At 38.2% G+C, this 24893-nt stretch overlaps 1 protein-coding gene and 1 pseudogene across 2 annotated transcripts in view; both read right to left on the bottom strand.

The window, feature by feature from the left end:
• Positions 1-421: 421 nt before the first annotated feature.
• Positions 422-12490, bottom strand: LOC148155802 (kin of IRRE-like protein 3 pseudogene; annotated as a pseudogene). Its single transcript, XR_015765071.1, has 2 exons — positions 12247-12490; positions 422-6754 (listed from the first exon to the last, which is right to left on the bottom strand). The product of XR_015765071.1 is annotated as a kin of IRRE-like protein 3 pseudogene (transcript).
• Positions 9941-24893, bottom strand: part of LOC106930561 (kirre like nephrin family adhesion molecule 3) — a 58764-nt gene continuing 43811 nt past the window's right edge. Inside the window, exons 8-13 of the mRNA XM_088012120.1 lie at positions 19111-19211; positions 17130-17328; positions 15573-15680; positions 13058-13167; positions 12247-12333; positions 9941-10096 (exon numbers count right to left, since the gene is read on the bottom strand). Coding sequence (XP_087868246.1) covers positions 9941-10096; positions 12247-12333; positions 13058-13167; positions 15573-15680; positions 17130-17328; positions 19111-19211 — 761 coding nt within the window. The remainder of the gene's footprint in view (positions 10097-12246; positions 12334-13057; positions 13168-15572; positions 15681-17129; positions 17329-19110; positions 19212-24893) is intronic.

Here is a 24893-nt window from a genome sequence, read left to right as displayed (position 1 = left end):
TAGTCCTTACATTCACTTATAGTGAATGTAAGCAATGGAGCCTTTACTGGGTCCAGCAGTATATATCTTTTGTTTTTGTCTTTCTGTTGTGTATTGCCATAAAGCTATAATGCACTTAGTTGTCTTCTCTGTGGTGCCTGGTAAGGATTCACATTTTCTCCTAAACAATGTATAATTTAGCAGTTTTCACAGTACATAGCTCTAGCCTGGAAAGCATAACCAAAAAAACAAACAAACAAAAAAGCCTGAACTATATTCTAACGCTGGCTAAATCACTTCCTACTAAATTCTTTTTGGGGAAGTTTGATGGCTATAATCCTCAATTCCAATAAATGCTGTGTTTCAGTTCTGGGAAACTGATCTATTTGTGTTCCAAAATCCACCAGTGAGGTCCCAAATGACGGAGACCAGAGAAAACAAACACAAACTCAAACATCAGTTTTATTTTCCAAATATACAGAGCAAAAGCATCATAGATTCACAGACCAGTACTGTTAAAATACAACTGTTTTTTTTTTCTCTTTACAGATAGATGACAGCCACTGCCTAAAATAATGGTTGACCCGAAAGAATTTACACCTTGTCTTCTCGTCATCAAGTTGCTGTATGTGCATTGTTACTATTTATAACATTCTTAAAATGACCCTCTAAAGCAGCGGTGGTTCTTGGTTGAATGGACAAGTTCGTCCTTCTGTGCCATTCACAATCCCCTTCAGGTCTTTCCTGTGTTTTCAAGATTGGAGTAAAGTTTTCATACATCCCTCACTTTAAAGTCCAGTCATTTAAAAGTTCTGAACAAGAGCTAATCAAATAGACCAAATTTCAAATAGACCTCAGTTGGTTGAAGCATTGACTGAGCATGCAATGCAAACTTAAGAAGATATCTGCTGCTCTGTGGACATAACTGTTTAATTTTGATCAGCAAAGCTGCCCCCAAATACCATGACAACCTGGGAGGTAAGCCATATCATCCAGATTAGGAGCCTCCACTGCTCTATGGAATGTTCATGGTAAAAAGAAAGTACACCCCCTTTAAATTACAGGGTTTTATGTATTAAGTACATAGCTTCGGTACATAGCTTTTCGCCTTCATATTTTGTCTTCATTTTTGTTTAATAAATAACACATGGCAATTCTTTCAGGACCTGGCTCAAACCAGGTCACAAGCCACAACCTTAGAACTGACAGAGGTCCTGCTGACTTTTTACCATGACCGTATTTACTAATCCTTTATCTGACCTTGGGTCATGTTGCCAGTGAAACCTCTTGGCGTCATCAGGAGAACAAAACAACTCAGCCACCCACAGAGAACTGGAACAATTGACTTTCAGATGCTTTTTTTTTCTGTTGTTCTTTCAGTTTTCAATCTAAACCCAAATAATTTTAGAAGCGGTCTGGAGACTAAAACAGAAACTCGAGGATTAACTGAAGATACTATTTTAGTTTTGGTCTTATGCCTGCATTTTGTCACAGTACTAACAAGGTATTGATTGGTAGGAAAGGAAAAACAGAGAGAAAAAGACAGAAAGCATTTACAAGTTATAAAAGGTTTATGAAGATCAGCTCAATGTCTCAAATGGCACCTGCTTTAATGGGCTTTGCCATAGATATTAACAACTATCGTACACAAGGGGAGAGCATAGATGATGGGATTCGGTTTGCAATTGATGGCAAGATATTGACCACCGGAATGCTCTGTGTGTCTTTTTGCATTGTGTCTAGTTTATTCAGACTGAGCAAAACTGGTGGTGCCGTCAAGACTTTGCCCTGCTAATGAGCTCAGGCTGAGAGACTTGTCCTTAGCATACCTGAATAAAGGACTATCCTGCATCCTACTCTCTAAGAGGTGCGTCTTGTTTTTATCACAAAAGGGCAGCAACCTCTTGTAATTGTTCTGGGTCTCTGTGTGTAATCATCTGTTATGCCCTGGCATCTGTCTGCCGCTCGCAGCCAGGCAAACAGGCAGCACCAGCCGGTGAGCTGACCACAGGTGAACGGGGCACAAGTTTCCCAACATGGACTTCGGTTCCCAGGGACCAACATGGCACTCAAATCCTGTAGTACTTCTGTGCCCGCCATAGCTGTTATGCCCATCATTCAGGGGTGAACGAGACAGAAGGCAGGCCAATCAAATATTTATCTGTTTGCAGTGCAGGAGATTCGCTGGACTGGAAAAATGTATTGGGCTTGGATCAGTACAGAAGCTGCAGTTCATAGAGGATGGGCAAAGTTTTCCTGTTCACAAGCTGAAGGTTGCTAAAAGTCTGGGCTCTGATAACTTTTGTAAAGGAATGTTACAAAAGAATTCATAATATGTACAGGTAATATAGACTAAAGCCACGTGTGTCAACAAAAAGATACAGTGTGCAGTTCAATTCAGTTACCGTAGTTTTAGCGTTCCTATACATTGTTGTGGTCAAAATGTCATACTTTTTCAGACTTTAATTTCCTGAGGTTTTACATAAATATTTGCCAATTTTTGAAATTTTGTAAATGTTCACTATGGATGTACTGAATAGATTTCTAATTTGGAACCTGCAAGATGGATGGATGGATGGAAACATGTAGGTAAAGGAGATGGGAATAATGTCTGTTTCATTGTTTCATACCGGTCCAAACCTGGAAAAAAAATAAACTCAATATTTTCTTCATTCTGTTTAGGAACCCTGTTAAATCCAATTACTACTAATAAAAAAAACTATCTTGCACTCATAAAAACTAAGAAAACTTTATAGCAAAAAAAAAATAAAATGAAATGACAGACATTCTTGACAGTCATCACGGTGCTGAATGCAATGCATTGCTAAGCATCTGGGCATCTTTCCCATCGGCTGACAGAATAATAACCTCTTACTGCTTCTCACTTTAAAGCTGTCCCTGGCTAAGATCATCTCAGACCCTCAGAGTGTTGGTTCTCCCGGTGAGATCTTTCGGAAAGAGAAAGCAGCTCCTGCGAGCTGTCAGAGTAATTTGTGAAAAATAGGCAGGCTTCATGAAATTTTTGGAAAGGAAACAAAGAGAACATTATTGTCTCTCTGTATAATTTTGATACCATATGTTTGTCTCTGCAGCTAATGTGCTGTTGAGAAATCTGAGAAAAAGAAATGAAAACCAGGAAAAAGAAGAAAAAAATATAAATATATACAGAGAAAGACAGTATTACAGATTTATATACAGTCTGCTAAGTACCAAGCAGGATTATCAGCATTGAAACAGAGCTTTTTGTCTTAAGCTGTACAATGGGCACCAATCCATTTGTAAAATTAGTCCAAACCTCTGCCTCTCAAGTGGAAAAACCCCATTCAAATACCTTGAATATGATCATGTGTAAAGTGCTTACAACAACAACTTGCTTCTGTTCAAATACAGAGCTTGGTGATTCATGAACTGGAAGTTTCAAGCTCACACAGGATCCTCCGAGTGAACTGCCTCCAGCAGTGCAAACTAAGTAAAACAAAAACCACTGAATTAGATAGGACATTCTGAAATCCGTCTATGCTCTGTGGTGCATTTTTTTTAAATGTAATTTTAAAGAAAATATAATCAGCCAAAGTGTTCCAGCTTTATGATAGTATTTGTCGTTCCAGGAATCCCAGGAGTTTATCTCTCAAAATATTGAGATAATTAAAGCAAATGTAATTCCAAAGTAAAACCAGAGTAAAACTCTGAAATGCAGGAAAACATGAAGGGTTGTATGTTGGTATCATATATGATGTACTACACAATACACAGTGCCTCACAAAAAAAATATTCATACCCCTTGAACTTTTTTGTCGTGTTATGAAAAACTACCTTTCCTGCATTTCATTGGGCTTCTATGTCATAGACCAGCACACATCAGTATGTACCTTTAAATTATTCTTAAAATAAAATAATGTGCAATCAATTCCAATCAGAAGTCACCTACTTATTACATATACTCCAACTATGTGTGATTTAGTTGCGGTATAAATCCAGCTGTTCTGTGAAGGCCTCAGATGTTAGTGAAAAAAAAAAAAGAAAAACACCATCATCAAGTCCGAGAAACACAGCGAACTTGTCAGTGGTCCAATTGGGGAATGTATTCAAGGAGTATTAGGTTCTACAGCAATATCACAAGCTTTGAAAGTCTTGAAGACCATTGTCCATTTCACCGTCCAGAAATAGAATGAGTAGGGCTTTCCAGCTAACAAGCCAAGCAATGACAGCATTAATCAGAGAAGTGAGCATGAGGTAATTTTGAAGGAGTTAGGAGTATGTCAACAGGACTATCATTAGTCCTGCACTCCACAAATTTGGTCTGTATGGAAGGGTGAAAACATAAAAGGCAATAAGAAGTCCAATTTGCAATTTCCCACTAGCCATGTAGAGGAAGAATCTGCCAAGATGAAACGAAAGCTTAATTTTGTGGCCTTTATACTTTGTGTGTAAAGGAAAACAAACACTGCATATTGCCCTGAATACGACAGAAAAATATGATGGAAGCTGATCAGAAATGATGGGAAGATAGCGTAAAATACATACATCCTTTTTGTTCTGCTTCATATTCACTTTTACTATGTGATGGTCTATCACCTGAAATCCCAATAAAATACATTAAAGCCAATAGTTGTAAAAAAACAACAACATATAACTGCTAAAGTGGTGTAAACAGTTTTGGAAGGTACAGTGCATGATGTCTTTTTTCTACATCTGCTTTAAAAACACAGTCAAAAAAAAATCACTTTGTTGGTTCTGGTTAGAAAGAAATGGATCGAATCATTAGCTTTGGCTTATCACCTACTTGAATTCGCAGGGCTTGGTACTTAAAAAAAAAACACTCTCTGGACAATAGTCTGGGTTTTCCCATAAAGCCCCATAAAAAGAACAATTATGATTACAAGAAGTATTATGGTATAAAAGTTAGTGTTTAAGTGGCTAAAGGCTGAGTGCAGCATCAGCAACTGGGTACTGAACGAAACCTAATATATGTCACACACAGAAGAGAACAGGCATTAGCTTTCCACCACCGTCTTCATAGACAACATAAAAACTGAAAATAAATAAAACCATCTCTATCTGTTTGTCATGTTCGACCAGCACAATCACCAGTAGGTATACAGTCAGGATGCACTAAGCCCCAGTGTCAACAGTGATACTGACAATACTAATGGGGTATTCACACAAGTAGCTAGAACATGATGTTTACTTTTTATTTATCGGTGTCGTTGATGACCTTTAGATTTAGAAGAAAAAAAAACAAACTGACAAATGCAATGCAAGTCGTAGCTTGTGAGCTTTCCTCTTTTATGTGTCTTGGAACTAGATTTGGTATCAAAACATAATATTGGACAAAGCTCCGCATAAGCTGGACAGCTGATGGTGTTTGCCTATCTCACTTTGTAAGTTAGCAATGACCCAGTTCAAACAGACCCTCAAGGCAAAACAGATATAGACATTAAGAGGCGCTTGTGTATATTTCTGCGCGATGTGGAAAATGAGTCAAACATTTAGATGCTTGAAAAGAAATTACAGTCATGTGTGGACACTGATGTTTTATCGCGGCGTCGAAGCATGACTCAGAGATTTCAATTGAGGTCTTAGATCTTCTTCTTGCGAAGCTCAGATATAGAAAAAGAGGGGGAAATAGGCGCTCGTTTTAAAGTTCTCCGCCTGCAACAACTTAACCTTCGCACACAGTGTGAACGGGCAAGGAGGAAGTGTTGCAAGTTGTAAATTTAACAGACAGAAAATAACATGCACATTCACTGTTGTGCTTTAAACTACAAGAGGGCAGCAGGATGTTGGCTTTGTTTCATTGTCTGGCAGTTTGTGCAGAGTGCTGCGCTGAATGCTCACTTTTTCTCTGTGTCACAGTCTTCAGAAAGCAAATTTGGTCCATGCCAGCAGAGCTGATTGTCACACAAAGCCTTTGAAATCATGCTCTCTGATTCCTTAACAATCTGAATGCAGAAACCAAGTATTGCAAGTTAAATTTCAAACTTGTAGTGTCTGTATTGGCAAATAAGCTCTCAGTGGCACATCTGTATTTTGGGTCAAAAAAAAAAGGGATAGAGGATTGATGATTTAAGCATGAAGGAAATATAAGGCTTCTTGATTCATTTTTTTGGGGACATTTTGATGTCTAAGCAGGTCACAAGGTCCATCAAGCCCAGTCGTCGTTTGAGCGTCCCATAGGAATTTTTTTTTTTTTTTTTTTTTTTTTTTTTTACAAACACTGATACTTCAGGGGATCCTGCAGGTGGAATCTTTAACAGTTTTACAATCCTGTCTGCTCGTTGCTCCTCATCCAAACACCCTCCCTCTCTAGCGGTCAGACGTGGGTCTGCATCCGCTTCTGGAGGGGTCGGGTGAGGTCCGAGTTCTGTGAGGACGACTGGGAGTAGTGGGAAGAGGAAGAGGCGGACGCCTTGCTGTCTTTATCAAACTGCACATAGCCGTCCGGCTTACTGTAGCTGCTGATGCTGCTGTCGCACTGCGTGTCAATGAAAGAGCTGGAGTCGCTGAGCGAGCCACGCTGGAACTCCCGCTCGCAGAGCTCGATGGAGCTGCTGCCCATGCCAAGCACAAAACGCTGGCCATAGTCGTACAGGCGGTTGGGGCCTGCCCCCAGCGTGGAGTAGATGTTGGTGAAGGACATGCCTGTTGGCACTCGCTGCTTGCCGAGGGTGCCGGTGTTGGTGGAGTTCCTCACCTCGGCGGTCTGATTCCCCGTCATGGTCGGCGTGTGGTGCTCTTTGAAGGTGTTGACACTGTAATAGCCATTTGTAGGGTCCTGTTGAAGACAAGAAAGAAAATACAGATGACAGGTGAGAGGACAGTTGTTTGCTCGAATGTTCAGTTCCAGTCGTCATACCGTTATATTCAATAAATTAGAACGTGTCAGATGAAAAGCATCTGTAGAAAACTTTTTTTTTTTTTTATTGGTCTGATATATCCTAATGGTTTTATTAGTGGTGAGTGGAAAATTATAATCTACAGAAATAAAGGCTTGAAAACATCTGCCTTTGTAAAAGTATTCTATATGCCAGCAATGTGTTTCACTTAATAAACCGAAGTACTGAAATAAATCCACTTTTCAATCATCTTCGTGTCATTGAAGGTAGAAGACCATTTATTTCCGCTTGATTCTCATCTCCCTTCAGCGATCCGTCTGAAATTTGTCCCATTGAGTTCGATTTCTCAAGATGCATTTCATCAAGTAGTGAACAGAAGGAAGAGTTGCGAACCATAATGATAATTTTCTGTGCTGTTTTAGAGTTGTAGACTCCCTGTGGTTTTAGTTTGGCAATGGCAGCGGAGGAAGTGAATAAAGCCAATCAGTCCATGTTGGCCAGACTTGCAAATATTGAGCAATAAAAGTTGAGACAAGAGCAATATTTAAGGCATTTTATTGCTGGCAAAGATGTTGTGACCCTACTCCCAACAGGCTTATTTACAGCACACACAATTTCCACTTCCCTCTGTGTGAAACAGATTAGAACAAGCAGCTGAATTTTAATCAGGCCAGTAAAATACACATGTTTTATAAACACCTAAGCTGTTTGTAAAAGTAGTGGAATTCCTCTTTTCTCCTAGCCTAAACACACCTAAAAAAAAAAGATAAAAAATATTTTTCGAGAGTAATTAAAACAAAATAATCTCATAACTGCTTTTTTTGTTACATACAGGAAGCCAAGGCTTCCTGCCAAGTCTATGAACTGGACCCTTAATAAATGTATAACTCTATGCAACTCGAGATCAAGTAGACAACAATAGAAATAAGTTCAACGTTAATTAACAAAGTTGAATCTGGTCTTACTTTATTGATACTCTTTATATAAGAGGTTAGAGGCAGTTTGGCCAAACTGCCTCTAACCAAACAACACAAAGTTAACAGTTCGCTTCGTGTGTCAAAGAAAGTGCAGATGAAACTTGGTGTGAAGGTTTGGTGTGCTACTACTCTGTCCTTGAATCCACGCTCCTCACTAATTAAGCCTTGGCTCAATGCTCAGTGTGGCATCTGTGTCACTGCAAAGTTCACATGCATACCAGCTTTAATTAGACCTTAATGGGTCACAGTGTCTGTAATTCCATGTCAGCGTCGGAACTGCTTCTGTGGTTACAGCTGTGCCACTTGTTTGTCTGCATTGTGTTGTTTTCTAAGGGTCCAGCCAGGGGCATGTGTGCTTTTTTTTTATGTTCTCCTATGAATGGATGTGAATGTCAAGCACGGCGAGTGTGGCTTCGAATCTCAAAAGAAGCGCAGCTCATAATGGGAGAGACAACCTGAGAGGATCCTCGTTATGCTTGTCATTATCTGACAGCAGACAGGGAGATTGTTTGCGTCTGGCCTTTATCTCTTGCTCGGTCTGCTCTCGCCTCATGCACGCTGTCATTAAGGAGGATCAAAAAATCTGGCCCCCGAGGCAGCAGCAGGTAAGCAGGCAAACAGAACAGAAGCACACTTCAGGGAGCCCGTAGCAGCCAGCAAATGGACAAAAGCAAAAACGAACACAGTGGAATTTGTCTCTCCATACAAGATTCAAGAGACAACGTGCACCGTTACTGGATGCCACCCTGCATCACTTTAACATGTAGGTTTAGGACATTCTTGAAAACAACCGACTAATGAAATGTCAGAATCTCTTTGAAAGCAGCGGAAGGTTTTCTCGTTGATTGGCTCTTCTCTAAATATAGTTGACCTGTTTGTTTTTGTGTGAGTCGCTTTATTTTTAACATTTGTTCATAAAAAGGAATGAAAAGAAACTTTTAGTATTTTCCTACTCTGTCGTAATCTGCACGTTCAATGTCTGTGTTGTGATGGAGTTATAGACATGTATCATATTTTCAAGTGGAATAGTGTGGAGCCGGTACCGACAGGCAATAGCTTACATGCAGCATTCAGACATCTGAGCGACTTCATAAAGTCAAATACTCAAAAATATATGTAGCAACATAGGAAGTGTTTGTACCCAGTCTGAGAAACTATCATTACGAAAATATGATGCAACATGAATACATTTTCTTTCTTTCAAGCTACGATGCTATTTTCTTGGTTTTAAATTAGATTAGTCTTATTGGAGATGAACCTTCTGGCTACCCTTTCTCATCATATGTCACAGGAACGGGGTTAAAAGTTATTAATCAATACAATCTAGAGTGAAAACAATTGTACATCTTCAGAAATAACCATCTAACACCAAGTAGTCGTATTAAAATGTTGACACAAATAATGATGTTTTGCAAAATGGAGATTTTCTTTTTTTCGCCTCTCACTCACATGCAACCAAGTTTTTCAAAAACAACTTTGCTGTACTCATATGAACTGGGCATCCAAAGACTATTAAAACATTGAAGCAGAGTCCCACTTTGTATTTTTAACTGTGATTGTCAATGCAGTACCAGTGTTCAATATAACAGATGTGAAAAACTGTGGACTCAGTATGTTGTGGGAAAATAGGAAATGCACCGCAACAAAAACCAGTAAGAAGTTGCTAGAGCAGAACTGAAGATCACAGCTTTCTTTTTGCTAAATATTCTAGTTGAAGTCATTAAGAAAAAAAACGCCATGCTTTAAATAGCAATTTGAATATTTTAAAATTGAAGACGTTGTGTTCAAATTCAGCTTGTTTACAGAGTAAATCTGATCTGTTTCCAGGTGTGGTTGAAACTCGCAGTTGATTAACATACTGGATTTATTTGCTTTATTGGTTATTTATATTTATATTTGTTATTGGTTTCAGCCAATAAGATCAAAAGATCACATGACTTATTTGCATTGCCAACACATCACTCTACCCCGTGCCTGTAGTGGGCCATTGAAAAAGAAGACCCCGGCCCACACGTTCTAGGTAAATGCTCGCCTATAGACAACTTTTGCTGTCAGGGTAAATGCTGAGAGCTGAAAAGAGAATTTTCCACACTGCCGGGCAGCTGCAAACATTCTCCAGAGTACAGCGGGCAGACGGATTCTTTAGCATCAAAAAGAGATCAACAGGACAAGGACATCTTCAAGCCAGCAGGCACACATCCTTACTTCAGAGATGTCGGCATCCACCAGAAAGATATCCGTAGAAAGAAAACATGGCAGAACCACGTATATGATTAGGACGTCTACAGCAACACCTTTCAGTTTCTGATGGGATAAGTTTCAGAACTTTTGTCTTTAGAACACTACAAGACAAATAGCACGCCACCAGCATGTACATCTTAGTCTGTAATGAGTTTGATATGACGATGACCAGGCCAGAGAAAGAGAGTGAGCTGTGCTGAATATCTACATCTATTACCTGTAACACTTAGAATAAAAAGAAATAAAATTACATTGGGCTTTCCTCTGGCTGAAAGAAAGCATTGTCTAACATGCCGTACTTAATAATGTCTCGCGCTTATTTAGGGTTGGGTCAAAAGATTTGATTCTTTTGACCGGCTCTTTACCCTAAGCCATAGTGGAGTCTCAGTTAATGACAGTTGCTCTTTGATTTTTACGACACTGGTCGACTACAATTCTCTGCACATGCGACAAAACCTATTATTTTTATTTAATTTAACATACTGTTTTAATCAGCAAATAAATACAAGACAAGGGTTTTTATTTTATAAAAAAAATATTTAACTAGCTCCTCTGGGAGAATGCCAAAGGCATTCTCTGGCAAGCTGAGAAACAGAGTCTCTCCAACGTGTATTTAAGCACAGTTTAATTCCACTGGAGTTCAGGATTCACAAAATAATAATTCATGACAAAGACTCACAAGACATACTGCCTTGTTGGAAAATGGAACAATAGATGAAAGCTACGAAACTAGATAAGCTCACTTTTGTCTGTATACCTTCCTATTCATATCACAGTCAATGTTGGGAGGGTGGAGAGTTATGTAACTTACATAACTTATATAAAGAGTATCAATAAAGTAAGACCAGATTCAACTTTGTTAATTAACGTTGAACTTATTTCTATTGTTGTCTACTTGATCTCGATTTGCATAGAGTTATACATTTATTAAGGGTCCAGTTCATAGACTTGGCAGGTTAAATTTGTTAAAGGGCAAGAGATTGGGGTTAAAAAAATATGTACTATCCATAATGAGCAGTTCCATCAATTCCTCAACACTTCAGTCTCTGTATGTGTTGCCATCTGCCAATGACAAAGACCCCAGCCAATAGTGACACCGACATGTTCAGAAGTGGACAAATTTGGCTCTGAAAAGTTTCTGGTGAGACAAAACTCAGTAAAATGTGTGTATGACATCTCATGTCATTTTCTGTCCTTCTGACCAAAATGCATGTCAAAAGAAAAACACATGGTGAAATCAACTGATGTGTTTCATTTAAAAAATGTGTGTGCATGACGACCGCTAAGCTCCTTCTGAGGGGTCATATCACTTTCAAGAGACACAGGAATATCAAAGCATGAATGTGAAATATATGAACAATAAGCTGTTTTGCATTGTAAAGGATCATGTGAAACATTTGATTGGATTGGACGTGACTGCTGTGACATTTTATTATTTTTTTTAAATGTATATTTAAAACCAAGCTGAATAGAAATGACAAAAAGATAAGGAAGCAGAGCAAAATATATTAAAAGATGGATCTACCTGGCATACAGTGGGTGTCACTGATCAAAAACTGGGTGAGGTACCAGAGGTCAGTGATTCGTACATCAGGTTTCTAAATTTATCACTCTGTTTTCTTTTTTGCTGCCGCCAGAAGGGCTCAACCTGAGTTGTGAGTCACATTTTGTTTTCCTCACTTGCTGTGATTCTGCCGCTGCCTATTTAGTGTCGCTGAGATTGAAATCTGTCTCACAGTGGAGCTGGCCAAGTAGATTAGATTGAGAGGAACACCGCAACCTGACTGCTAACAGTAGGTTACGGTGCATGCCAGCTATGTAATCAATTTTGAATTTGTAAACTTTTGAAGCTACTTTTTGAAAGAACCAACACAGAAAGACAACTATTTTTTTTGTCCTTGAAAAAAAGCATAAATTCAAAAACTTGATCCAGTAAAACTGATAAGCAAAAATTGAGAGGGTTGAAAATAAAATTGAGAGTATTCAGAATAACAATAAAAAAATACATGCTGTTGATAAATACCCAACCCCTTTGCCAGGGCCTTTATACTTTTAAATCAATGTAGGAGAAGAATTATTGCTCTTTTAGTTATTTTAGTTCCAGAACTGAAGCCCTTCATTTGCCCCCAAGGTATTTTCTCTCCCACCACCTTCTTTTCCCTATTGTTCTCCCAGGTTCTCGCATTCGTGCCGCCATTGATCATGAGCCGTACCTTAATGTGCTGATACTCCTTCTCCTCCTCTTGTAACACCTCCAGCTGCTTCAGAACAGATTCCTGCTGGAACTCTCCTCGTTCAACCTACACAGACATCAAGTAAAGTATATTAAGAAACGGAGCCGTTTCCGAGGCTCCTGCGCTCACAGTAAAAGAAAAAAAAATGTTCTGAAGCAAACTGGTTTAACTTTTATCACTTGTTCTTCTTTTTTAATATCAGTCAAACATGCTTCACCTTCACTCAGGGCTGCCAGGCGGTATTAATAATTCATCCATGAATATCTTTTATTTATCTTTACAAAATGCAGCTATGTGAGGTAGCTGAGTTCAATTCTCTGCGCTCACATTTAATGCAGTCTGCAATGCAACTCGAAAACATTAAAAACTAACAGCAAGACGACCAAAGTTGAAGCTCAAAAGAAGAAGTACTCTGCTGAGCCAATAAGACATGTAGATAGGAAATCTCTGAAAGGATCACATAGTATGCACCTTTATATGTCGACTCTGGTTTGCTCCTTTCATGTAACCGACGGTACACAACGAAAAAAATCATTCCCGGGACTAAAACACACGTTCAGTCTAGATACCTTTTTTCCACGTCCATTACTCATGACATAATTTATTCCACGGAAAACAACACAACCAGCCGTAGCGTTCATTCATTATTTAGTTGTCGGCCCTGAAAGGACGTGCAGATGCAAAACAAAAGGAAAAAATAAATAAATAAAAGCTGACAACTTCTTTTTGCAAACAGAAAAAAAAAGAAGAAGGAAGTGTAAAGTAAGTATGCTGTGACACTCACACTCACCATCAGCTGTTTCATGGAGTTGTGTTCTTCATTTTCCCGGGCCGCGTTGTGGTCTTTGTGCACAATCTCCACCCGGATGTCGTTCTTTGCAGACACGACTCCCTTCAGATCTGCCGTGAACAGACAGCGCAAACAACGCACCTTAATGAGCTGCGACAAATGGCAATCTGTATTTGTTGACAGAATAATTTGCACCGTTGTAATATTTAGCAGAGACACCCCGGGTTTGCTCTGTTAGAGCGCACCCATTTCCCGAAAAACAACACAAAGCATTATTAATCACATTGTTTCCCTGCCAACACAAGATTATCTATTCTCTTTACAGAAATGAAATCTGCAGTTTCCCCCAACGATGGCTCATTCTGTTCGGGACAAAGCGGATGTTATTCTGTCATATAACAAGGTCTTACTTTCTGTCTTAATTTTGCTTGCAACTTCTCTCTGGTGAGCACAGATGGAGACGGGCAGTGAGGGCATAACCAGGTGCACTTCCTCTGTAGTATACAGACAATAGACATGCTGAAGGGACCAGTAGCACACAGCGTGGTTTTTGGATAGAGGCAGCAACTGACTGCCTCTAACTAACTTGAGTCACTTGGTTTATGGGCGGGTGGCAGCAAACACAATGGAAGATGTACAGAGCCTCCACAACAAGTGCAGGCCAGACTGAGATTGCATGAAATGAGTCCTGATCGCAATCTGGCTCTTTCTGCACCACCAAACAAACAAACAAACAAACAAACAAACAAAACATCCATCTTGACCAGTGATTCATCTTTTTTAAAAACAAATCTTTTGGGTTATTTGTATTGCACTGATTTTATTTTATTTTATTTTTTTAAATCAAAGCAATATCTACACATGCAAACAAACGTCCTGGTACCCCAGGGAAAAATGTTAAAAAGCCTCAAGATAAATTCATGTTTTGTTAAAGCATAATCACTGACAAACGCAGAAAGAACCAACCTTTGACTTGATTACATTTATTCAGTGGGAGGAAAGTGACCAAACTAGCTTTAAACAAAATTGGCATTGGCACAATTATTGGTAGCCTTAACAATAATTTTACATGGAATGCAATGAAATTTCTATTAGGATTCAACTACATTTTGTTTTCTTGGGGTATATATATTTATATATACCCGATATATACCTCTAGACAAACTGGGCAGGGTGGTGAAGGAGGTGCCTTCAAAGTTCATTCTTAGAGAAGTGCAGAAAAGAGTGGCATCTTGGGGACAGTAGATCTAACGACTGTTAAATACTGTTTACATGCCTACCAGTTGTTCAGGAGTTATCTAAAAAAATAAAAAATAAAAGTGTTTTCTGTTTTACCATCACCAGCCCTAAAATGCTGAGTCTGCTAAATGCTTATGTACCTGTGCTCTTAATCAAATGAGACTAAGATTTAGCTTAGGGCTACTTTTGGGTCTGGTGTGAAACAAAGATTAATATGTGAAAAAGCACCTCAAGCTAACAGTTAACTAAGGAGGAGGAGCTGTGATACATTTGTCTTTGCAGTTGTAGGAGATTGTAAGAAAAGAAAATGTAATTGGACTGAACAATAGGGCTTTTCTGGTGGTACAGACCACTCAAAGGAGCCTGCATTATGATTCTGTTTCACCCCGCCATGTTGTTTGGACACTTGTATACCAATCCATAGCTTAAGGTTAATTGCATTTCTTAAGGCAATTAAGAAGTAGCAATGTAACCACAGCTTTCCAACTGCAACATGACGACCCTACCTAGTGATTAACAGCTGCCACTGTCTGGGAGATGCTACTAGAAAACCAAAAACATAGTTTCTGTTTTTCGTTCAGCAGGATAACGAAATTCATAAAACAGTGGTTCACCAGATACTACATCGAACTTCTTGCGTTCCCATTTTACTCCTTCTACCTAAATCTAATAGAAAACTAGATGGATCAATGGATACAGCACGTGCACCGTGTGCACAAGCTGTAGTCCTCAACGCAGTTGTCCTGGGCTTGACCTCTGGTCTCAGGTCTTTTACATCATTTCTTATCTTTCTTTCTCCCATTTATTTTCTGTCTATTTACTCTTCAATGAAGGTCATTAAAGCCTAAAAAAATGTGTGAGATTAGCTGAACAGAAGAGATCATAAGAGAGCCAGGACTTTGGATAGTCTGGAGAGATAATGTAAAGAGGAATGTCAGAGATCCTTCTCTCTGTATCCTTGTGAAGTCTTATAGCATGGTGCCACCAGTAACAATTATTCAATTAGATTTTCCTCCTCACGGAATAAAACTGTGGAAATGAAAAGATAACTTTTTTCCAGTATATTCCACTATATAAAAAATAAATAAATACATATTTGTTCAAGAAAACCAGAATTTATTTTTAGGCTTTTTACATATCCATTCTGGAGGCGACAACACATTTGCCCCCATCTATAAATTTAAACAGATGGACATTTTTTCCAGAAATGCTCAGGCACAAAACCGCGCTCTGGCATGCATGCTTTGGTGGAGACAAAAGCATAAAGGAGACATACTTCTCTGGGAGCGGGTGCAGCAGAACGCGCTGATGGTGCCCATTAGGACAATGAAGGCGACGAAAGCTCCCACGGCGATGCCGATGATCACAGCCACTGGGAGAGATTCTGTAGAAAGCAACATCAAGACATGTCCTTCTATAATACAGCGCCACAAATATCACACATTCATACCGAACATTGGACATGGCAGGAGAGCGCGTGATATCAAACAGTCATTGTGAAGATGGTTTCTTTGGCTTATTTTTAATTGTCTGCGGCAGCACGTTGTAGAAATAGACGAGAACAATGTTGCAAATAGGAAGCCGTACGCTCTACCAGCAGCAAATCCAAACTAAAACTAATTACCGTGGGTAAACATTTTCCTTTTATTTTCTCACTGTCCGGTCTGATAAAATTTAATTTACACTCACTCGGGCTACTAGAACCATTTTACATAGTGCTGTAATTTTCATTGAATAGAGTGGAAGCGTTTCTGCATCCATTTAAGGATAATCATGTTTGTGCGCTCTGGAACAGATCATTGCATCTGGGAAAAGACTGAACCAGAGGGCATGTATTTATAGGCTGTTGTGCAAGTAAAAGGTCCCAGTTCACATTTATGAATATCTTCTGTTTTAAGCAAATGCAAAATAATAGGTGATCTTTTAACAACACAAAAGCACTTATTCACTTTTTATTTATATTAACAATGTGCTATTAATTGTTTGCAAGAAGAGACTAGAAGAAATGTGACTTTTGCTATACTGGAGAAAAAGAATGGTTATATTTCTTAGAGTATTAAAAAATATGCAGCTTCATTAAAAATGCTTCAGCACCACCTATCTATGCTTCTCTGTAGTAGCATATGCAATTTGATTTTCAGCCAATCCAGGCTCCTATGAACTTTTTGTAAGTGTTTGTTGCAACGCTGACATAATATACATAAACCACCAAATGTCATCCTAAGGCTGATGAAAGCAAAAGTTCATATCAGCCTGTGCACTAAAAATAATTGTCTTTCCTCTGCATGCTAAAAGCTTGGAGTAGCCCTAATTGATAGCAGCCCAAAATACTATATAATCGATTAAGCTAATATTTATTACAACACTTAAGAAAAGAAAAAAATAATAACGAAGAAACAGCTAAAATCCTACCATCTTCATTCTTATTTACCTCTGCTATTCGAAACAGGGTCTTGTTATATTTATTAAAGGTCTGTGTTTTAGTTTTTTTTTATCTATGAAATTCTAATTTTCTCACATCTAAACCCATACACATGTTTTGATATGCAACCATACCTTGAAAAGGTAGGGACAAGCTGACAGGAACTGTGCTGAACTCTGAAGATTAACTTTTAAATAAACAAAATATAAAACATATAGATTTTTTTTTTATATATATGACGGCATCACTCTCGCACTGTATATTCACAAATTCAGTCGTTCAGATGGAATCAACCACAGCGATACACACAAAATATTACAGCTGACAGACTACCTACAGCTACTATCTAGACACCAACGAGCACTGCATATGAAAAGAGGAAGGTGGAACCTGTCGAACCTTGGCTCCCACCTTGTTCCTTAAGGCGTATGATCTCTGTGTCAGAGCCAAAGCTGTTCCACGCTGTGCAGTTGTAGATGGTCTGAAAGTCGGCTGGGACGATGTTGCTCATGGTGAGTGTTGAAATGACTCCCTCCTCTGTGTTGACAGTCTCCACAGTGTAGCGGCCAGAGGTTCCAGACTCCAGAACAGTTTCCTTCCATGACCAGGCCTGATAAAATAGTTGCAGGGGTTACTGACCGGACTGGATTCAAAATGAATGTAGAAATCCAGTGTAAGTCACAAACACATAAAAACAGAAGAGCGAAGATGAGCCAAGGCTTTCTTAACCACTGGCCTTCATACTTTCCCAGCAAAGGTCAATCTGCAGATTATCTTTTGATCTTGCTATATATTAAAACACATTTTGAAGTGCCATCTTTTAATACATTTTCTAAAATGTAAAATAATGTCAACCTCACTATATATGTGCTTTGTAGATTCATAGCAAATTTAAAAGTGGTCCACACTTTTTAAAAGGTGATTATAGCATTTTCCTCTTTGGCTGCAAGAAACCATGCCATGGATGGATGGATGGATGGATGGATGGATGGATGGATGGATCAATGGCTGGCTGGCTGGCTGGATGGATGGATGGATGGATGGATGGATGGATTTTCTTCTTCTCTACATGATCGTCCGACTTCAACTTCCTAGTAATCACTTTTAGATACATTATGCGTTTCTTCACTTGAGAAAACTTGATGTACCTTTGAAGACTTTTTGCATGTTTTTACAATGACTATTCCCATGGGTTTTTAGAAGAATTTGAATTAAGACTACTCTTTGCCTATCGTTCTGTGAAATGTGTTTTTCTTGTGATGTTCTTGTGATGGTACTAAAATGAGCATTTAACAACATAAGTGTAGCAAATTATTGCCTTGATGAATTTTCTATGTAAACAAAACAAAAGCACATTGCAGGGTGCACTGCATGGTGTCACAATCGACAAAAGAAACATTTATTTGAGGAGGGTTTTTGTCATCTCAATAAGTAGTTGTGTATGTCACAGAAGTTGACAGTGATAAGACTTAAAAAGAAGCAGTCAATGCGCTTTAGACTGGACAACGTATAAAAGCTAGTTGTGGCTTCTGCTGGTTCAAACACTTGTAAATATTAGAATATCAATAAAATCCTTCTAGTGGAGTATGCTTATTGAGGAAAAAAAGTATGTTGTGTCCATTTGTTTACTTGCCTGTTCAGTAATCTGACTTTATTAATCCTAATCAGATTTAATGTAAAATGTATGTAGTCTTCCCACTCTTTAAACAGACGAGTTTGATGGTTCAGGGACTTCATGCAACAGTTTGCATGAAGTCCCTGCAAACTACTGTCTATTTGCACAGACAAACAAACAGTAGTTTGTTTGTCTGTGCAAACTAAAACAAATAAATAAATAAAACAAACTACTTTGTTTCATTATTTACAGGGCAGAGAGAGAGAAAAAAGCATGGTTTAAAGAAGATGAAAGAGTCAGAAACAAAGTTTATATTTGAATAAAGACAACTGGCCCAGACTGAAAAAAAAAAATGAAAAAAAATTGATTTAGTACCTCATTTGCTGCTTTATGACAAGACATCCATTTAAAAAATGAAACACTTTCAGTGTTTGGACCTTGTTTAAACATTTTCTAACCAGCGGCTTTATGAATTCTCTGAAACAAACATTTTCTCGCAGCTTATTCTTATTAAATAATCTGACATAAAAATGCATAATATTTGGTATAGTGAAGTATTACAAATGATGCTCAAAAATCACAACATTAATACTGTAGATTAATGCCCCCTTTTTTAAACAACTTGAAAATCTGGGGATTTTTACCTTTTTATATTTATTATATATCAAAGTTTCATATGAAATAAGAGATATTTTTTGTTCTTGGTTCGCAATGACAGTGAGGAATGTTTGAAGCGTAAATGTGATGAAAAGCGTAAGTCAACCTAAATGTACTCACAATGCGGTCCGGTGGAGGCGTACTTCGAATGAAACATTTGATTTGACCTTTCTCTCCATGTAATGCTTGCTGAGTCTGTGTGCTGGATATGGTAGGTGGCCCTGAAAAAAAAAATAAATAAAAAAAATAAACACACAGAAATTGAAACATGAATATTTAAAGACATTTTCAGTTCCAGGTCATATGATAATTCCGCTCAATTAGGTTCTTGCTGGTAGATTAGACTACAAAATGTCTTCTGTTCCAAGCAGCGACTGCTGAAGTACTCACTAATTCAAGACTCCCAAGACAGATTGGATCTCTGTGTAATGCACATGTCTCATCCATGCCTAACAGTTTTACCCCAGATGGATTGAATCAGGTAAATAGTGAGCTAGACCTCGGTGTGGATCAAGAATGCGCCAATACAGTCCATGCTTGATTTTTCCAAATGTGATAAACGCTGTCCTTTAGAGCATAATGTAGAATGATCAACTAAAATTAGACAATACCGTTGTTCTTGTCACGTAGCCTGCTTTTCAGAGTCCCAATGCAATCATTTTGCCTCCAGCAGAGCTTAACCCTGCACGAGCAGGTCACTAAATAAAGCTTCACAAATCTGAGCTTTTTTTTGTGTGTGTGTGAATGCAAATAAATAAATAAACACTGTTTATTTGAGATTCCCTTTTTAGCTGTGCTATTTGTTTTGTCTAATTCATATTAACTAATGACACACTAAATAACAGATGTGTCTGATAATAAGCTTGTTAAATCAACAAGAGCAACTGGCAAGGGCTTCAAGCAGCTGGATCTTCAGCTTTGGTCCAGGTACAAAACCTCACCAGACAAGGGCAGCTCAGCCTAAGCGGCTGGACTGCTCACCATCTGGACAGGAAGATGCTCACACCAGGTGACAGCAATATGCAGACAATCACATCCAATCTATTCCATCATTCGGGTGAGTTCACACTTGATCGTCAATGTGTTCAATAGAGTAAAACTGTAAAAAAAATTTTTATAAATTACATTTGTTTAAAGGGGGATCTTAATGAGTTGGAATATCCTTGTTAAAGTCCTTCACTTCAGTCAATTAATTCAAAAAGTAAAACTCATGCACTGATTCAGTTTACAAGACTGACGTACTTCAAGTGATTGACAAATGATTATAATTTACAGTGAATCAAAACAAAAAAATAATTCCTCAGAAAATGTTAATGATACATAAGACCTAAGAGAAAAAGGATTTTTAATGTAGAAATGTCTCCAGTTCAAGAATAGCTAGCCACGAGGAATGCAACAGTTGTTGCCCACGGTCTTGATACACACGTGGGGGCTTTAAACTCTGGCCCCAGTTGCAATCAACACCGTGTGAGCCTTTACGGTAGACTTAGTTTCACAACCCCGTGAAGCTTGTGGTTATGCTTGTTGGTTGTGCGCTTTTTTGGGCCACAATTTTTCTTCCATCCAACTTTCCACTAAATGTGCTCTGAGTCACTAAATGTCCTCTGAGTCACTAAATGTCCTCTGAGTCACTAAATGTCCTCTGAGTCACTAAATGTCCTCTGAGTCAGTACTCTTTGAACCGGCAGCTTCTTTAACCACAACCTTTTGTCCTACAGTCTCTTCAATTTTAAATTTGGAGTGGTTCAAATTTAAAATTGAACCACTTGAAACCCCCCCAAAATATTTTACTTTTTAAATTGAATTAGTGAAATAAATGAACTTTTCAACTCTGCTCTCTAATGTAGTATGTGTCCCATCTGTTACTTGGATGTACTTTTTTCTGCTCTTATTTCTGTCTTTCTGTCTTTCCACCACCAGTTTGACACGTCTGAGTTATCTACCAAAGTAAGTAACCCAACTTGTCTGACATTATTAGGTATGGCAAAAACAATGTAAATATGGAATCTAAAGTTTTTTTTTTTTTTTCATTGTAGATATAAACTACTTCATATTTAACCAAATGCAGTGTGAAGATTCTGTTTTTGGGGCTTGATTAAAGAAGATACTGAGGAAAAACCAAGAATGATCCCAGCTTTTGGTATCTAATAACAGAAAAGTTTCCACATAAGAGGATCCCATTGTCCTGAAACCCAGTTCAAACCAAACGTTATATCACATATGAGACGGTTAAGGTTAAGGATGTGGTTTAACGTGGGGGGTAAGCGAGATAGATTCTTGATTAGCAAGATAACTCACATCCCTGCCGACTTCCTCAAACTCCTGCTCTCTGCCATCTCGCCGACGATACATAATTGCAGTTTATTACCTGTCTCTTATTAAAATGAATTAGCATTTTAATGAGACTTTGCCAGATGGTGTCTTGGTATGCTTCTGGAGGATGCTGTAACGCTGCTACTGCTGCATGCTGAATGCTGCAGACAATCTATGATAAATACAGCAAAAGCTGATCCTCTTCCTCAACAAGTTTACCTGCACATACAGAAAGTATATGCTACTGTCTACAATACATGATGTGTTTGACAGGTGTCATTTACATGCATTACCTCCTGATTATAAAATTGAATGTACATGGTTAGCATTAACTCCAGTTGTCTGCAAGATCAGTTGCTTTGTTGGTTTTAATGGCTGGGGAGGATTTATTCTATGGATCTGAGCTGCAAATTAGGTATATAATTAGATATCTTTATCACACAGGCTGGGTTAAAAGAGTTTGCGTGTGTGTGTTATGAATGCATGTGTTTGCTACTTGCACTGTCTGATCAGAGCACAAACATGTTCATAATAGGGAGGTGGGTGGCACTACAACATCAATGCTAGGCAGCAGGGAAGGTAATCAAAATGTTAGGTGCAATGTTTTCCTCGCTCATTTGAGGAGGTGTTGCCTCAAGAGTGGACATTGCAAGCTGATTACACAATATCAGTGTGGGTGTCAAAATGCCACAGCTAACATTTCCTTCCCTTAAGTTAGACATTTGCTTGACATTTCCCCCTCTGCCTCCGTGTGGTTCTAAGGATTTCTATGCACTTATTTTCCTTTTTTTTTTGCAAAGGGGAAAAAAACAGAAACAAGTGAGACTGTCAATGTTTTGCTCATTCATAGCCATGATTTCCACTGAGAGGTTTCCCACTAAACCTGTCAATCAGAGTCAGTTCATGTTTTTGTCAAAAAAAAAAAAAAAAAAAAAACACAAACTGACACATGAATTTGTCATAAATAATAGCATTAGGACCCGTTTGTGCAAATACATTAACAATAGAATACGTAGAAATGTAATGCTCATTTGGGCATTTGGGCATGGAAAGAAAATAGTTTTATTTTCATTTAAATAATTATCAGCAAGTGAGTTGTTGATTTAAATCTGTACCTGTAAAAAGCAAATAAACCTACAAAAAGTAGAACTTCAGCTTCACTGCATCCCATCACCTACATTAAGTCAGAGTAGATTTGGCGAAGTTGTAAATTATTATCTCTTTCTTCGACTGGGCTGATTAAAAACAAGATCTGAATCTTCTCCACTAGAGATCATGAAACACACTCCGAGTAACTTAATACCACCGCCACAGGCCACAAACACTCGCGGTTTTATTTTCTGGTCAAACATAGCGCTTAAAACTGGAGCTGAAATAAGATTCACAATTTACGGACAACATCTCTGCAAAGAGTTCATACAGAGAAACAAAGTGTGGCACAAACTCATTATCATCTAACAGCAGAGAGTTTTGTTCGCTACTTCTAAACAAATATTTTATTGCAAATAAAAAATTAGATGTGAAGGGCTACATGTTTCTACTTTGTATTTGATATATACGTACGTGTATGTGTGTGTGTGTGTGCGTGCGTGTGTGTGCTAGGCAGTGCGAAACACTGCCTAACAGTGTGCGTGTGTGTTTTAAATGTCTAAACTTTGTAGAAAGAGCAGAGTCCAACCCCACGCTGCTGTTTAAATGCTGAAGCTTCGATTTTTTTTTTTTCAAATAATAAAAGTTACAACACATAGCTTTCCAACTGTGCTTTCACTTACCACAAGTAAATAGTCAGCTTGGTTTTATTTGTGTAAAAATGATTAAACAAAATACACACCGAGGTATTTTTTTATTTTAATGTTCCTTGTTTCCAGCAACACCCTAATTAGTTAAGAAGCAGCATCTGTGGCTTGTGGGCCAAACGCATATAGACTGCTGCTTTATTCAAATCTCTCCCTCTGTACATCCATGCAGCAAGAGCCTCCTCTGTATGCTAGGTAAAATATATAATGTCTTCCATTCTAGCTAATTGCCTTTAGAACAAAAATATCTCAATTGCAAATCCTATAAGTAAGTGCACTGTAATCGGCATCTATATGCAGCGTTTGCTCCAGCTGTGCTTTTTGCTTTATTTTTTAATAAGTTGTTTTCCTTATTTTTTTAAATAAACAGACAAAAAAAAAACACCCACCAAAGAAAAAAAACAAAAAAAGTAAAACAAAATGGACAATTAAACACGGGGAACAGTTACCAGTTTTCATAGTTATTGCAGTTCTTTCAGTTATTGACATTTTCTAAGTTATCCATTTGTCCAATTTTTCTTTAAGTTTGACTTCTTTCAGTTTTAGAATGAAGGTCATTTTTTAATTGAAAATATTTCTTGCACAACACTCATCTAGTTGGGCTTATGAAGATTACAGAAAGTAAAAACAAAAAAAAAAAAAAACAAACCTGTGCATTTATATTTTATACCCCAAAATGAGTAAGACATTAAAATCTAAAATTAGAGTAGCTGATGTAATCTTCTGTACAAGCCAAAACCTTTAAATGAATCACCCTGGTTTTAAAAATGGGGCATAAACGGCTCAAAAATATAGCTTGAGCTGAGCAGACAGCGTGTGGTGTTTGAAGTTATTCTTTTACACACAGCAGAAGTTGAACTGGTTAGATTACATTTGCTACATCCCAAATGCAGAGTTTTTTTTTTTTAATCTTTCATGATATAACATCCAGTTTTAAAAATGCAGGACTGCTAATTACCCAGCTATATAAAGAGAGTCTAGGAACTAAAAAAAAGCCAGTGTTCTGTGGGATATTGCAGGATTTTCCAGCCGTCACTCCCTCCTTCAGTTGCACTGGGCTCATTTGAGTGTCATTTTGCCCACACAAAGTAAAAAACTTACTGACACATGGATGAATTACTTACAGTGTAAATAGATGGCCTATAGCTTAAAAGTTAAATATTTTCAAGCATCCCAGAAATGGTCTGTTACTCCCATCTCATCAGGATGATAAAAATTTAGACAGTTTGCAGTAATAATTTGTGCTAAACAACAGGCAATTAAAACGTCCCAGACTGTCCTACATGCATTAAGCCACTTTCCAACTTTGCGTTTGAACCCCGAGAAACGAATCCATTCTGAAAAATGGTTGACTGCAGTAAGCAATATATATCCATTAGTGATTTAAACACAAACTGCTTCCCCTGCTAGCTGTTTGATTATAATTAAATTACATTCTTCCCCAGGGAAAGAAAAATCCTCATGCTCACGTGGGTATGCCACAGTGGGAGTCGGTGACACAAAACGACTGGGGGAGGCAGAGGGGATGACAAATTATAAACACATGTAATTTAAATGATGGCTTTAAGGAATCAGCGGATGACTGCGGGAAAAACAAATAATACAAAAGCAGCAAAAAGTGCAACAGATGCCATCACATCATGAATACTAGAAATGTGGTGCAGCTTTCCTTCCCTGATCTGTTATTGTGCCACAGCAATCCTGCTGACAAACCCTGCACATCTGCTATCTTAGGAAATCGTGGTCGGAATCAATTGTGTGCATCTGACAGTCGATGATGTTGGGGGTAAAAAA

Source organism: Poecilia mexicana, unplaced genomic scaffold (genome assembly GCF_051168715.1).
Source record: "Poecilia mexicana isolate PSO_F unplaced genomic scaffold, ASM5116871v1 scaffold_13, whole genome shotgun sequence".
NCBI classification, from domain to species: domain Eukaryota; kingdom Metazoa; phylum Chordata; class Actinopteri; order Cyprinodontiformes; family Poeciliidae; genus Poecilia; species Poecilia mexicana.
The sequence above is the reverse complement of the archived record's forward strand: the minus strand, read 5'-3'. Positions and strand labels throughout refer to the sequence as shown.